General features: G+C 46.9%; 1 protein-coding gene across 3 annotated transcripts in view; it reads left to right on the top strand.

Annotated features, from left to right (window-relative positions):
- Positions 1 to 1,107: 1,107 nt before the first annotated feature.
- Positions 1,108 to 15,344, top strand: part of STX6 (syntaxin 6) — a 29,281-nt gene continuing 15,044 nt past the window's right edge. Inside the window, exons 1-8 of one of the 3 annotated variants that reach the window (XM_083621663.1) lie at positions 1,108 to 1,317; positions 4,358 to 4,527; positions 5,111 to 5,205; positions 5,650 to 5,712; positions 11,120 to 11,242; positions 12,998 to 13,104; positions 14,000 to 14,094; positions 14,534 to 15,329. In XM_083621663.1, coding sequence (XP_083477789.1) covers positions 1,283 to 1,317; positions 4,358 to 4,527; positions 5,111 to 5,205; positions 5,650 to 5,712; positions 11,120 to 11,242; positions 12,998 to 13,104; positions 14,000 to 14,094; positions 14,534 to 14,550 — 705 coding nt within the window. In that variant the 5' untranslated portion in view covers positions 1,108 to 1,282 and the 3' untranslated portion in view covers positions 14,551 to 15,329. Of the gene's footprint in view, positions 1,318 to 4,357; positions 4,528 to 5,110; positions 5,206 to 5,649; positions 5,713 to 11,119; positions 11,243 to 12,997; positions 13,105 to 13,999; positions 14,095 to 14,533; positions 15,330 to 15,344 lie in introns of those variants that run through there. The other 2 variants (XM_083621662.1, XM_083621664.1) reach the window with 2 other exon arrangements.

Here is a 15,344-nt window from a genome sequence, read left to right as displayed (position 1 = left end):
GCCGGAATTAAGATTGCTGGAAGAAATATCAACAACCTCAGATGTGCAGATGACACAACCTTGATGGCAGAAAGTGAGGAGGAATTAAAGAACCTTTTAATGAGGTTGAAAGAGGAGAGCGCAAAATATGGTTTGAAGCTCAACATCAAAAAAACAAAGATCATGGCCACTTGTCCCATCACCTCCTGGCAAATAGAAGGGGAAGAAATGGAGGCAGGGAGAGATTTTACTTTCTTGGGCTCCATGATCACTGCAGATGGTGACAGCAGCCACAAAATTAAAAGACGCCTGCTTCTTGGGAGAAAAGCAATGACAAACCTAGACAGCATCTTAAAAAGCAGAGACATCACCTTGCCGACAAAGGTCCGTATAGTTAAAGCTATGGTTTTCCCAGTAGTGATATATGGAAGTGAGAGCTGGACCATTAAAGATCGCTGATTGCCGAAGAATTGATGCTTTTGAATTGTGGTGCTGGAGGAGACTCTTGAGAGTCCCATGGACTGCAAGAAGATCCAACCTATCCATTCTGAAGGAAATCAGCCCTGAGTGCTCACTGGAAGGACAGATCGTGAAGCTGAGGCTCCAATACTTTGGCCACCTCATGAGAAGAGAAGACTCCCTGGAAAAGACCCTGATGTTGGGAAAGATGGAGGGCACAAGGAGAAGGGGACGACAGAGGACGAGATGGTTGGATCGTGTTCTCGAAGCTACCAGCATGAGTTTGACCAAACTGCGGGAGGCAGTGGAAGACAGGAGTGCCTGGCGTGCTCTGGTCCAGGGGGTCACGAAGAGTCGGACACGACTAAACAACTAAACAACAACAACAAGCAGGTTCACGTGGACCGGCTGCTTTGCAAAGGATGCTCTGGCCGAGGCACCGAGGACCACAAGCCCCGCCCCTCCCTCCCTCGCCGTCGCCCCGCCCGTTTCAGAACGGGGCGGGCCTTCCTTCGGCTCCCGCTTCACGTGACTGGAGGCCTCCGCCTTCCTTCCTCCAATGGGGAGCCTTCCCTTCTCTCCGGCCGCGGCCCCGCCCTGGGGGAAAGAGAGGGCGGGGAGTCACGTGAGCAGAGGGAGCCTATAGCCGAGCGGGCTGGCGGCTGTTGGGCGGGAAAGAAGGGAGGCGGTGGGGGAGGGGCAGCGGCTGCCTCTGAGGGGAGAAGCAGCAGCGGCAGCGCCGACCCTCAGCAGCCGCCTCCGCCTCCGCCGCCGCCTGAGGGACCCGGCGGGCTGGCCTGGCCGAGGCGCGGGACGGACGGGGCGGGCCGCTGCCAGCGGAGCCATGTCCATGGAGGACCCTTTCTTCGTGGTGAAAGGGTGAGTGGGCGCCCAGGAGGGCAGGCCTCGCTCTCTCGCTCCTCCAGGCCTCGCTCTCCCCGGGGTGGTCGGCCTGCGACCGGGAGGCTCCCGGGGACTCCGCGGCCCACATGGGGAAGCAGGGCCGGAGGCGGCGCGGGGACGTGGAGAGCGCCGCGCTCGCGGTCGGATCCTGTCGCCCTGCTCCCCGCCATGGGGCGGCTGCGAGGGGCGGACAGATTGAACTGGAAAAGGATAATTCATTAATAAGCATCGTTACATTAGCTGCTGCTACTACTACAATTATTATTATTATTATTATTATTTAACAGCAGCAGTAATAATAATAAGCATCATTATGTAAACAAAAACAATTATTATTTGGCAGCAGCAGTAATAATAATAAACATCATTATGTAAACAAAACCAATTATTTGACAACAGCAGTAATAAGAAGCATCATTATGTAAACAAAAACAATTATTATTTGACAATAGCAGTAATAAGAAGCATCATTATATAAACAAAAACAATTATTATTTGACAGCAGCAGTAATAAGAAGCATCATTATATAAACAAAAACAATTATTATTTGACAGCAGCAGTAATTATGCATCGTATAAACAAAAACAATTATTTGACAAAAGCAGTAATAAGAAGCATCAGTATGTAAACAAAAACTATTATTTGACAACAGCAGTAATAAGAAGCATCATTATATAAACAAAAGAATTATTTAACAAAAGCAGTAATAATAATAATAAGCATTATATTAACAACCATAGTTGTTATTACTCTTACTATTTCACAACAGCAACAATAGTCACGCTGCTACTAATGACTGGGCTGCCATATTTTGAGGGGCAAAAAAGAGGACGCATTTGCTGACTGCTACTTTAACTATGGATCCCTTTGACGACATTTTACATACCCAGGAAAAAAGAGGGAAGAAAGAGGACATATGGCAACCCTAATTGGTGGCCTGATCAAACAGGGCTCTGTACTGTACTGTGAGGACAGGGTGCTGGGCTTGGACGCATGTTGCCCCGGGAGTGATAGATTTAACAGATAATAATAGTAATGACAGTAATAATAATGATAATGGTAATACTACTAGTAGTAATAATAATAATGACCCTCTTCCTGATGGTTTGCTGCCTGCCTTGGTTTAGGAAGGGGGGTCTGGGTCTGGGTCCTTGTTTACCTGAGGGGACATGGACAGCACTGTGGAAATGGCACATTTTTTAGTACTGCATTTGCTCCCATTTCCCCCCTCCCATTGTGCGTTCATTCATAGCCTTTTGGTTATAGCCCTCAGAAATGCACCCATCATTTTATGAGCATTTTGCTGACCCATGGGCATTTATGAGACCAAAGGCTGAAACAGGGTTGCTGACACTCTCATTTTTCATGTCCTTCACGTTTTTTGAAAGATCATCATGTTCAATGAATGAGATTAAAGTTTTTCGTGATGATCTCGATTCTCCGCCTATCATTAGAATATTGATTTGATGGTCACAAGAGTCTCACACATTAGCATCTGGGTTCCCCGAGTTTCCAGCAAGCATATTTTTCCTTCTTCAGAACTAGCTGTGCGGAAGATGGATATAAGTTGAAAAGATGACTATACAAAGCAAATTATAAGGACAAGGTTGTGCATTCTTTGAAAGCTTTACATTCAGGGGTTTTAAGGACAGAATCGAAAGTCTGTTTTAATTGAACATAACTTGACATGCTAATGATTGCCTAGATATGTTTGTTAAATTTGTAGGAAAATGGAGGGACACACAATTGTTTGTGACAGAAGGATGAGGATAAGTTCATGAATGGCAAACTCCCTATCCAGTGAAAATATTGTTCTAGAAAGTTAAACATGGAAATTAGCAGCATTGCTTACCAATTGTAAATCTTTCCAACATAGTTTGTCCACAGATCTGAAGTGTCATTGACATGTTACCTGAAATGAAAGTCCTCAACCCCTCACTCACCTCAACTTGCCTTTCAACTAATTGCTTTTAGATGTTTTTAATTGTAATTGTTGTTAGAAAGTTTTAAGTGCTTTAGAATGTTTTTTGTTTGTTTGTTTTTTGGTGTATCTGTTTGTCACCCTTTGAGAGGAAGAGCAGGATTTAAATAAATAATTTCAACTTGCTGGATGTTGGTGCATTTGACTCTTGTAGGTGATGGTTGGAAGTTTAGGTCAGAATGAATTTCCCTTCAAGTACACCTCTTAAATCCACTTTGAAAGCTTGTCTAGCGTGAGAAAAGAGGCAAGAACAGTGCACAAGTTGTATACTGGGAGCCATGTGGGAATAGTATTTCCAAATATAGAGAACCGGATTAACAGGGACTAGAATTGATAGCTAACTAGAGGTGAAATATGTTTGGCTTTTACCATTTTCAGAAAATTAAAGATTCAAGAAAGGACGTTGTAAAGTGACGTTTGTAATGTTTCTCTTCTAATTGAGGAGAGAGAATAGATATCTCTGAGCTGTATTGAATAGTCTAAACGTTGACTAGAATGGTAAGCTGACCAGAAAAGTCTTCAGAAAGTATGTTAGTAAAAAGCATGCTAAAGACCCAGAAACTAGTTAAGTCATCCAGGTCAGTGATTTATTTTCCTAATGTGCTTTGCGTAGTATAGAGGTGCGAAGGTATCTCTTTCTCCACTGCACATAGAAAGGTAGCCTTTGATAGACATAAAGGTTCAACTACCCTATCTTGCTGTTTTCCCATAGCTGTTGCAAAAAAAAATCACAAATTGGAACTGCAACCACAGTTATCTTCTGTAGATGGTGTATGCACACAGATTTCTCTTGCATGTGAGAAACATCAGGCTGGGGAGGTAGTATATGAACTGGCTCATATTTGTTGCATACATACACCAGTATTTTCAGGGGGAGGCATCAAATGAGTTGTATTTTAATATAGGCAACTAAGAACATTGTTGTATAAGCGCAGATGCTCAGCAGTTGTAAGTTGACACCTGTATATAAATAATTATGAGGCCACCTAGCAAATTTTAATGTTCTATTGTGTTCATTTTTCCTTCAATTCCAGGGAAGTTCAGAAGGCAGTGAACACTGCACAGGGGCTGTTCCAGAGATGGACAGAACTCCTGCAAGATCCATCCACCGCTACAAGAGAAGAAATAGACTGGACCACTAATGAACTGAGGAACAACCTAAGGAGCATTGAGTGGGATCTTGAAGACTTAGATGAAACTATTAATATCCTTTGGGTTTTCAGATGTATAAATACAGAAACCTACATTGTACTTACCCAGATGATTTTGGCACAAAGTTACTCAGTTCAACAAATAAGCAAGTTTTGGTATAACATGTCATCTTGGGCGCGTTGCTGAAACCAGAAACTTAATTCTTCTCACACCAGAAATTTTTTTTTTTTTTTTTTACAGTGTGCATTCATGTTTGTTCTCCCATATGCTATCATTTAAGATAAGAAAGCATTAGAGGCAAAATCCTTTATTAGCTATAATATCTACTCACTCAAATGGCATCAGAATTGTTCAAATTTTAATTCTGAGTATTTTAAGTAAAAGTTTTTCAGCCCAAAGGCCCTCCAAGGGGTGTACAATAATATAATTTTCTTTTATCAAAAAACCAAATCTGTTGTTAAAAGATGACATATACGCTCAGCACATATCCTGAAAAATGTTTCTAGAATGCATGCCTCCTTTTTTTCTCTTTGTGTAGAAAAAGTAATTGATTTTCAAAGGCCGCATTAAGAATGGCTATATGTTATGTAGGAACTGTATCTCAAATATAGTTTCCTTTACTGACTATTCCCAACGCATTGTGGAAGCAAATCCTCGAAAATTCAACCTTGATGCAGCAGAGCTAGGAGTAAGAAAAGCCTTCATCACAAGCACACGACAGGTGGTCAGGGTAAGGTGTTTAGCTTTCCTAAGTCTGAGGAGGCGACTGCATACAGAACAAAGAAATCACAGCTTCTTGTGTCTTAAAGTGTTTAGTATGCTTGGTTGGAGCAAGGCAGGTCATAAGGGCCACTCACAGAGCCATCCTTCCCATAAGACAGTCCAATTTTATTTAGGATTGCAGCTTTCATCTTCTAATGTTAGATAGCATTACAAACATACCTGTACTAATAAAATGTTATACTTTAAAATAAATATCCAGGCATTGAGAAGCTCTTAACAGCTGTTATTGTGGATAGATGCCTTTTTGTTTGTTTCTTTGTTTGTTTGTTTTAGTTTTGTTAAAAAAACATTGCCCAGTATATAATAGAGCATCTTTATTTTAAAAATTAGCATGTCTAACTTGTGGTAACATCAGAATAAACTTCTTATTCTTTATTTCTTTACTAAACAGGATATGAAGGATCAAATGTCAAACACTTCTGTTCAAGCACTGGCTGAAAGGAAAAACAGGCAGGTCAGTAATAATAATAATAATAATAATAATAATAATAATTTATTATTTGTACCCCGCCCATCTGGCTGGGTTTCCCCAGCCACTCTGGGCGGCTTCCATAGAAAACCAAAAATACACTAAAATATCACAGATTAAAAACTTCCCTGAACAGGGCTGCCTTAAGATGTCTTCTGAATGTCAGGTAGTTATTTATCGCTTTGACATCCGATGGGAGGGCGTTCCACAGGGCAGGCGCCACTACCGAGAAGGCCCTCTGCCTGGTTCCCTGTAGCTTTGCTTCTCGCAATGAGGGAACCGCCAGAAGGCCCTCGGCACTGGACCTCAGCATCCGGGCAGAACGATGGGGGTGGAGACGCTCCTTCAGGTATACTGGGCCGAGGCCGTTTAGGGCTTTAAAGGTCAACACCAGCACTTTGAATTGTGCTCGGAAACGTACTGGGAGCCAATGTAGGTCTTTCAAGACCGGTGTTATGTGGTCTCGGCGGCCGCCCCCAGTCACCAGTCTAGCTGCCGCATTCTGGATTAGTTGTAGTTTCCGAGTCACCTTCAAAGGTAGCCCCACGTAGAGCGCATTGCAGTAGTCCAAGCGGGAGATAACCAGAGCATGCACCACTCTGGCGAGACAGTCCGCGGGCAGGTAGGGTCTCAGCCTGCGTACCAGGTGGAGTTGGTAGACAGCTGCCCTGGACACAGAATTGACCTGCGCCTCCATGGACAGCTGTGAGTCCAAAATGACTCCCAGGCTGCGCACCTGGTCCTTCAGGGGCACAGTTACCCTATTCAGGACCAGGGAGTCCACACCAGCCCGCCCCCTGTCCCCCAAAAACAGTACTTCTGTCTTGTCAGGATTCAACCTCAATCCATTAGCCGCCATCCATCCTCCAACTGCCTCCAGGCACTCACACAGGACCTTCACCGCCTTCACTGGTTCTGATTTGAAAGAGAGGTAGAGCTGGGTATCATCTGCATATTGATGGACACCCAGTCCAAACCCCCTGATGATCTCTCCCAGTGGCTTCATATAGATGTTAAAAAGCATGGGGGAGAGGACGGAACCCTGAGGCACCCCACAAGTGAGGGCCCAGGGGTCTGAGCACTCATCCCCCACCACCACTTTCTGAACACGGCCCAGGAGGAAGGAGCGAAACCACTGCATAACAGTGCCCCCAGCTCCCAGCCCCTCTAGACGGTCCAGAAGGATGTTATGGTCGATTGTATCAAAGGCCGCTGAGAGATCCAGCAGAACTAGGAAACAACTCTCACCTTTGTCCCTAGCTCGCCGGAGATCATCAACCAGCGCGACCAAGGCAGTTTCAGTCCCATGATGAGGCCTGAATCCTGATTGGAAGGGATCCAAATGGTCCGCATCCTCCAGGCGTGCCTGGAGTTGTTCAGCAACCACGCGCTCAATCACCTTGCCCAAGAATGGAAGATTTGAGACTGGGCGATAGTTGGCCATACTGGCCGGGTCTAAAGATGGTTTTTTAAGAAGCGGTTTAATGACCGCCTCTTTCAGCAGATCTGGGAATGTTCCCTCACAGAGGGAAGCATTCACCACCCCGCAGAGCCCATCGCCCAGCCCTTCCCGGCTTGCTTTTATTAGCCAGGATGGGCAAGGATCAAGGAGACAGGTGGTTGGTTTCACGCGTCCAAGCAGCCTGTCCACATCCTCGGGGGTAACGGATTGAAATTGATTCCATGCAACTTGACCAGACAGAGCTCTAGCACTCTCCCGCCCCAGCCCTGCTCCCACGGTGGTGTCTAGCTCCTTCCGAATATGAGTGATTTTATCTGCAAAAAACTGTGCAAAATCGTTGCAGGAGATCTTGGGGTCTTTACAAGGCCCCGGTGGTAAAGGTGGTTCCGTTAAATTGCGAACCACCTGAAAGAGTCTCCTGCTACTATTTTCTGCAGATGCAATAGAGGCGGTGAAGAAAGTCTTCTTCGCCGTCGCTATCGCCACTTGGTAGGCTCGAAGTTGAGCTCTAACCTGTGTCCGGTCAGATTCGGAGTGAGTTTTCCGCCACCGACGCTCTAGCCGTCTCAGCGATTGTTTCATCGCCCTCAGCTCCGAAGAAAACCACGGGGCTGTCCGGGCTCCATGCAATCGGAGAGGGCGCTTCGGAGCCAGACAGTCGATAGCCCTGGTTAACTCCGCATTCCAGCGGGCCACCAGGGAATCAGCTGAAAGGCCATCAACATGGGATAAAGCATCCCCTACCACTCTCTGGAAACCATTTGGATCCATTAAGTGGCGGGGGCGGACCATGCGAATTGGTCCCACCTCCCTGCAGAGGGGAAGGGTCGCGGAGAAGTCCAGTTGCACCAGGAAGTGATCTGACCATGGCACTTCTTTTGTTTCACTTTTACTTAGTGTCAGATCACCCACGTCACTAGAGGTGAACACCAGGTCTAAGGCATGTCCATGACTATGAGTTGGGCCAAACTTATTCAGGGACAGCCCCATGGAGGCCATGCTTTCCACGAAGTCCCGAGCGGCCCCTTGTAAGGTCGTGTCGGCATGGATGTTAAAATCCCCTAGGACAACCAAACTAGGTGTCTCCAGGAGAAAATCCGCCACGACCTGAAGCAGCTCAGACAGGGAATCCTTGGTGCAGCGGGGAGGCCGGTACACCAATAGGAATCCTGTACTGCCCCTATTGCCCAACTTCCAGAACATGCACTCAGAAAACTGGATCTTCCCAGTAGGACGCCTGGTGCAAGCTAGTGACTTCCTAAAAATCACTGCAACCCCCCCTCCCCGCCCACATGACCTGGGTTGCTGTGCGTAAGAGAAACTTGGTGGGCAAGCAGCGGCAAGGACAGGCCCATCTGCTTCCTCCAACCAGGTCTCTGTCACACATGCCAGGTCAAATCCTCCATCCACAATCAGGTCGTGGATGGCAGTGGTTTTATTCATCATTGACCTGGCATTACACAGCAACACCTTCAGGTCATGTAGGTTTCCCCTGTTGATTCCAGTATCCATCCGGTCAAGGCCAGACCCGGAGGCAGGGATAGTCTTCAAACAACGACTAAACCTGCCTCCTCGGTAATGACATGGTCTGGTCTTAGCGTAACTCCGCCTCCTGCCCATGATCACCGAGATCGGATGTCCCAGTGCTTCCCCCCCTGTGGAACTTGTCCCAGCCATCGTGTTGGCTGGGGCCCCACTCCCAGGCAGCCCTGATCCCGCCCCTTAAAAACAAAACGCAAACTATACAGAACCAATAAAACAACAACAAAAAAGAACAGAACAATTATAATAAAATTAATCCCCAACCAAATATCCATTCCACCCACCCCCAACAAAGGAAAAAAGGAAAAAAAAGAAATAAAAATTCAAATTGCCACCGACTGCTTGAGGACATTTTAAAGCACATTAACCCCCTGGAACAGGGAAACAATGGCAGAACACTTCCCACCCTTCCCAAAAAGTTTGTTCCAAAAAGGGCCTGGGCCACGCCCCCTGGGCCAGTTGGAAAAGGCCCTGGAAGGGAGCAGGCCCTGCAGTCCTCACCCAGCCGATGGTCCAAGGCCTCACCGCAGCAGGAGTCCCTTTATAGCTGGGAGAGAGGGCCTGGGCCACGCCCCCTGGGCCGGTTGGAAAAGGCCCTGGAAGGGAGCAGGCCCTGCAGTCCTCACCCAGCCGATGGTCCGAGGCCTCACCGCAGCAGGAGTCCCTTGATAGCTGGGAGAGAGGGCCTGGGCCACGCCCCCTGGGCCGGTTGGAAAAGGCCCTGGAAGGGAGCAGGCCCTGCAGTCCTCACCCAGCCGATGGTCCGAGGCCTCACCGCAGCAGGAGTCCCTTTATAGCTGGGAGAGAGGGCCTGGGCCACGCCCCCTGGGCCAGTTGGAAAAGGCCCTGGAAGGGAGCAGGCCCTGCAGTCCTCACCCAGCCGATGGTCTGGTAGTATTGCTGCTAGATTGCCTTCGGACTTGACTGCAGAATTTGTGAGATATGGCTGGTCCATTTGTATTAGGTATGAGCATTTAAAGATTGTGTGTTGATCATGCTTCATAACCGGCTCATAGGACGCACCTAGTTTTTTTTTGGGGGGGGGGGAAATAAAGGGGGGGAAATTTCCTTTATTTCCCCCCCAAAACCAGGTCGGGGAATCCAAACCAGGTCGGGGAACAGCGGTATGGCGGCGCTCCGACTCCCCGCTGTCCCCTGGGCTTGTGGGGAGAAGCGCACTTCTCCCCGGCGCCAGCCTCCAAACCAGGTTGAGGAACAGCGGGATGGCGGCGTTGCGCCTCCCCGCTGTACCCCGAGCTTGTGGGGCTGCGGATATCTGCCCGGCATGTGGGGCGCTCTGCTTCAGGGCGCCCCGCGCGCCGGGCAGCAGGCTGCTATCCGCAGCCTAGGGAGCCCTGCGGGAACTCCCACGGACTCCCCAGGCTTGCTGATAGCTTCCTGAAGCCTGGAGAGCGAGAGGGGTCGGTGCGCACTGACCCCTCTCGCTCTCCAAGCTTCAGCGAAAGCCTGTATTCGCCCCATAGGATGCACACAGATTTCCCCTTCATTTTTGGAGGGGGAAAAGTGCGTCCTATAGGGTGAAAAATACTGTACATCCTTGCTCAGAAGAGTGCAACGAGCCTGCAAAAAATAGGAGAACATTTTCTTCTGTACTGCCTGTTTGAACTACCAAACTCTGTTCACACATGTGTGGGAAGGAGGAGTTTGTTTTCCTTATGTCAATCTTCCCCAATGAAGCAAATGCAGCAGTTGCCTAAAGATAATTGTAACTCTTCCTTCCCAGAAATGGCCATAGTTTTGTATTTTGTAGGATAGATAGGAGTGGGTCTGGGACAGCTTATTCTCCTTTCTCCTCTGCCACAGCGGGGGCAAGGTGATGGTAAGTCAGTCCCCAGAGTCTCTCTTGAACTTATTGACCATGATGGTGGTGGATTGAAGCCCTCTTCTTCTTCTTCTCAGAATTTAAAACAAACAAACAGAAGACTTCAAAGGGTCATGTGAAATTCTGCTGCGACAGGAAATCTTAACCACATCTTCTGTTGGGAGCTCCCCTGTGGAGCTTGTCCTAGTAGGGCACCGACCACAAGGCCACACTTGCCATTGAATAATTAGGAGCACATTTTAAGGCTACTGGTTGTTCCTTTGCAGTTGTGGCTTTACCTGCTGTTCTTCTTAACGTAGGAAAAGTCAGCTTCCATAGCAATCTGCTTGAAAATCAAAAGACAGTGAAAGAGGAACGGCATGTCAGGTGCACAGCATTCAAAAGAGAAATGCCCAGACACGTTGCTTGACCCTTTTTTAAAAGTCTGGTTCTGGGAATGTGTTGTGATCTGACTGAGTTGTGAGATTGTTTCTTTATTCACAGAAACTGCTCACTTGTTTCCCCTTTGTTTCCCCCTTGTTCCCCCTTTGTTCACTGATGTGCAGGTCCTTCTGGGAGAAAGTGGAACTCATGGCTGGAGTTCTGGGGCTGACAAGTACGGCCGCTTGGATCGCGAAATGCAGTCGGTAAATTCCCACTTCATTGAGGAGCAGCAAGCACAGCAACAGGTAGAATGTTTCCTATGGACAGCTTCGTCTGGATGGATGTGTTTGCATATATATGTGTGTGTGTGTGCGTGTGTGTGCGCGCGCATGCAATCAGAGACAGCCAGCCACTGACGTTGGAGGATTTCCAGAGAAGCTTTGGCCTCAGGACTGATGTGTTCTCTAGGACACACTGGCACAACTTTTCATAGCTCAGTTAAGGAACCAGGATGAAGAGGGAAGGAGTAGAGGAAAGTAGGTAACAGAGGGAAACTCCTGCAGTCCTTTAGGAGATGGATTCATGGGGTGACAGTGAATAAAAAGTGACCACTAACCTCTTCCATCTGTTCTGTTGTTTATGTTCTGGCAAGTTAGATTACTGTGGTGGGTGGGGTTATTGGTTTGCTTTTGTTTTGTTATCTATTTTGTGTTCTCATTTTGTATTTTTATGTTGTGAATCGCCCTGCGATCTTCAGGAGAAGGATGGTACACAAATTTAACAAATAAAATAAAATAAATAACATTGCTAAAGACCAAGCTTTTAGCAGAGTTATTATACGTCTTCCTGAAAAACACCGGTAATTTACACGCAGTTCAAATAAACACATATTAAAAGGTAAAGGACAATTAAGTCCAGTCACAGACTACTCTGGGGTTGTGCCGCTTATCTCGCTTTATAGGCCGAGGGAGCTGGCGTTTGTCTGCAGACAGTTCTTCCAGGTCATGTGGCCAGCATGACTAAGCCGCTTCTGGCGAAACCAGAGCAGCACACGGAAACACTGTTTACCTTCCCGCCGGAGTGGTACCTATTTATCTACTTGCACTTTGGGGCATGCTTTCGAACTGCTAGGTTGGTAGGAGCAGGGACCGAGCAATGAGAGCTCACCCTGTCACATGGATTCAAACCGCCGACCTTCTGATCAGCAAGCCCAAGAGGCTCAGATCACAGCGCCACCCGTGTCCACATATTACTGAGAGTCAAAGCAGACAATGCTCAAATGCAAACAAAGGAATCCAGTCTTCCTCTGAGCATGCATAGCTTAATATTGAGGTATCAGTACCTTTCAGAAAGGGAGACGTTCTGGAAAGGGAGTTTGGGACATGAAACTGGGAGCAGACTTTCTGGCTGGAAGTTCTGTACTTTTTCTTTAAAGGTAGTCCTTAGAGCCCTTCATAAGGGACGCGGGTGGCGCTGTGGGTTAAACCACAGAGCCTAGGGCTTGCTGATCAGAAGGTCGGTGGTTCGAATCCCCGCGACGGGGTGAGCTCCTGTTGCTCGGTCCCTGCTCCTGCCCACCTAGCAGTTGGAAAGCGCGTCAAAGTGCAAGTAGATAAATAGGTACCGCTCCGGTGGGAAGGTAAATGGCGTTTCCGTGCGCTGCTCTGTTTCGCCAGAAGCGGCTTAGTCATGCTGGCCACATGACCCGGAAGCTGTACACCAGCTCCCTCGACCAATAAAGCGAGATGAGCGCTGCAACCCCAGAGTCGGTCACGACTGGACCTAATGGTCAGGGGTCCCTTTACCTTTACCTACAGCCCTTAATGTTAGTTCTTAGAGCAGCCTTTCCCAGCCTTTGGATATTTAGGAATACATCTCTCATTATCCCTGACTGTTGTCTATGCTGTCTGGGGCTGATGGGAGCTGGAAGGCTTCTCTAGATGCTCAAGAAATTAAGATTGGATGTGTAGGGAGGTGCTATTAGCACTTTAGGCTGCCAATTGCAGTTGTATATCATGAGTTTTAACTACATAAATCCCCTCCTCTTTTCTGGGTACCAGTTAATCATCGAACAGCAGGATGAACAGTTGGAGCTGGTCTCTGGCAGCATTGGTGTATTAAAGAATATGTCCCAGCGTATTGGAGGAGAGCTAGATGAACAAGCAGTGTGAGTATTTGAATATTACATGTTGCTAGCCACTGTGGAGAACAAAGTACTAGATGAGATGAGCTTTTGGTCGCATCCACCAGGGCTTTTTTAAGTACAGTACTCGGCCAGGACCAGAAGCAATGTGACGAATTCAGTGTAGTGCTATGGCAATTCTTCCGTCAGTCCAAGCATTTCAGCTTGCCAAACAGAACGATCTTTTCTCTCCTCCCCTCATGTCCTGTTCGGTGAGAGGGGGTGTTGTTTCTCCTGACATCCAGCCCCAAACAAGTTTGGGGTGTCTGTGGCGGGGTGGGAGAAGGAATCCCTATTGTGCCAAGTAGAAGTCCTTGCGTGGGTTTCTGCTAGCATGACTCAAATTAGTTGAATTCAGCCCCCCAAAAGAGCCTAGGCCAAGATCCACCAGATCGTCTCTCAATTATCAAGAATTTTGACTTTTTTAGTCCTGTTTATTTTCCTGTGATGTGGCAGGTAGCCGGACATAAGATATATTTCTTCTGTTCGACCTGCAGTATTATATGCTAGATCTTGGAAGGCAATGTCACCTTGGCTTGTGTTTCGCCTTTAACCTCAGCTTTTGATTATAATAGTGAAGTGTGGAATGAACAGTGAGAGAGACTCAACTATGTTTGGGGAGGAGGCATGTGGAGATGAGCCTCCGCAGAAGATACTGGAGCATGGGCAGGTTGGGAATGGGCATTCCTCCAGTTATTTGGGTCCCAAGTTGTTCGGGTCTTCTGCAACTCAGTTAAAGACAAAACAAAACAAAACTTTGATGGCTCCTACCTCATAACTACTTCCCCATGTAGTTGCCAGAATTTTTGCAACAAACTCTTCTCCTACGCTAAGTTAAAAGCTTAGTCTGACGTACCCTGCTCTCTTCTTGTGGTTCTAGCATGTTGGATGACTTTTCTCATGAGCTGGACAGCACTCAGACACGACTAGATAACGTTATGAAGAAACTTGCAAAAGTGTCCCATATGACCAGTGGTAAGTAGCCTGGCATGGAAATGGGTGATGTTAAAATGTTAAGTTGTCTGTTATTGCAGGGGGGGGGGGAGGCTCAACTAGGACATCACCACTCATGAGCAAGAATCATTTTAAGCTGATACAGGTAGGTGCCAGACCTTGTTTCTTCTGCTGGTGCCATCCAAGCAGACTATGTGTCCCAGACCCGTAATGGTTGGAATTCTAAGGCAGCTGGTATAGGCCTGAGCTACTCTGGAAACAACATCATCATCATCATCATCATCATCATCATCATCACCATAAATAATTTATTATTTCTTCCCAAGCCACTCTGGGCGGCTTCCAACAAAAGATTAAAAATACATTAAAAACAGCAGCATAGCACTGCATTTAGAAGAAAGCAGGTGCTATATCGAATCCATTTTAGTGTGTATGATGCAGAGTAATTGTTTGTTTCCAGGGACACATGCAACATGATAGACATACTCTTCATTCACAATCTTGTGAAATGCCAACTGTTCACTGTCCCTGAGTGTCTTTAGCTGGAGACTGAAGAGAAAAGGCTTTAGAAACCTGTGCTTGAAAAAAACAGAAAAAAAGAAACCTGTGCTCAGGTAGTTTGACTTGTGTGTAAAGGAGCTTCACAATCCTTTATATCATTTCTATTTTGTGTGTTTTACAGTGGTTGCATATTCAATAAGTAAACTTCAGAGATATTTGAATGGTTTGAGGTTTCCAGCTGCTGCCTGATTCCCAGAGTGTGGATTTAAATTGTGTCCTGCTTTTCCTGCTGCAAGTTTTAGAAACTAGATGCAGCTCTGTTTATGTGGAAGCATTTACTTTGGGGCATTGCTTTTCCAGCTGCACCTGTAGGCACAATATGAACACAGCTTCTTGAAATTCTTACTGCACACATTTCTAAGCTTCTCTATTTGTTCCTCTTGTTGAGGGATACTAAGAGCAGCAACTCAGCTGCCATATGCCAGGCCCTTCTGGGATCTTAGTCTTGGAAACGGATTATGGACCAGCACCAGTGAGAAGCAGGGAATGCATTGTGAATCAGGGAGTTTGCCTACCAAGGAGCCTATCGTTTGTTACATGAATTCTCCTGACATCTGATCGAACTGTTCCAAATACAGCCGTTTCTTTAAAAAGGCCTATAACAACACCATGTCTTCTCTTGCTGCTGGCTTTTCTCGCCTCAGTTAGGCTCCTAGCACTGTAGCACATGGAAAGCTTCTTTCATGGCAGCAGAGAACTAATCCGTATGT

Source organism: Podarcis filfolensis, assembly GCF_964270895.1.
Source record: "Podarcis filfolensis genome assembly, chromosome: 6".
Classification (NCBI taxonomy): domain Eukaryota; kingdom Metazoa; phylum Chordata; class Lepidosauria; order Squamata; family Lacertidae; genus Podarcis; species Podarcis filfolensis.
Note: the sequence above shows the minus strand (reverse complement) of the source record. Positions and strands in the feature narration are given on the sequence as shown.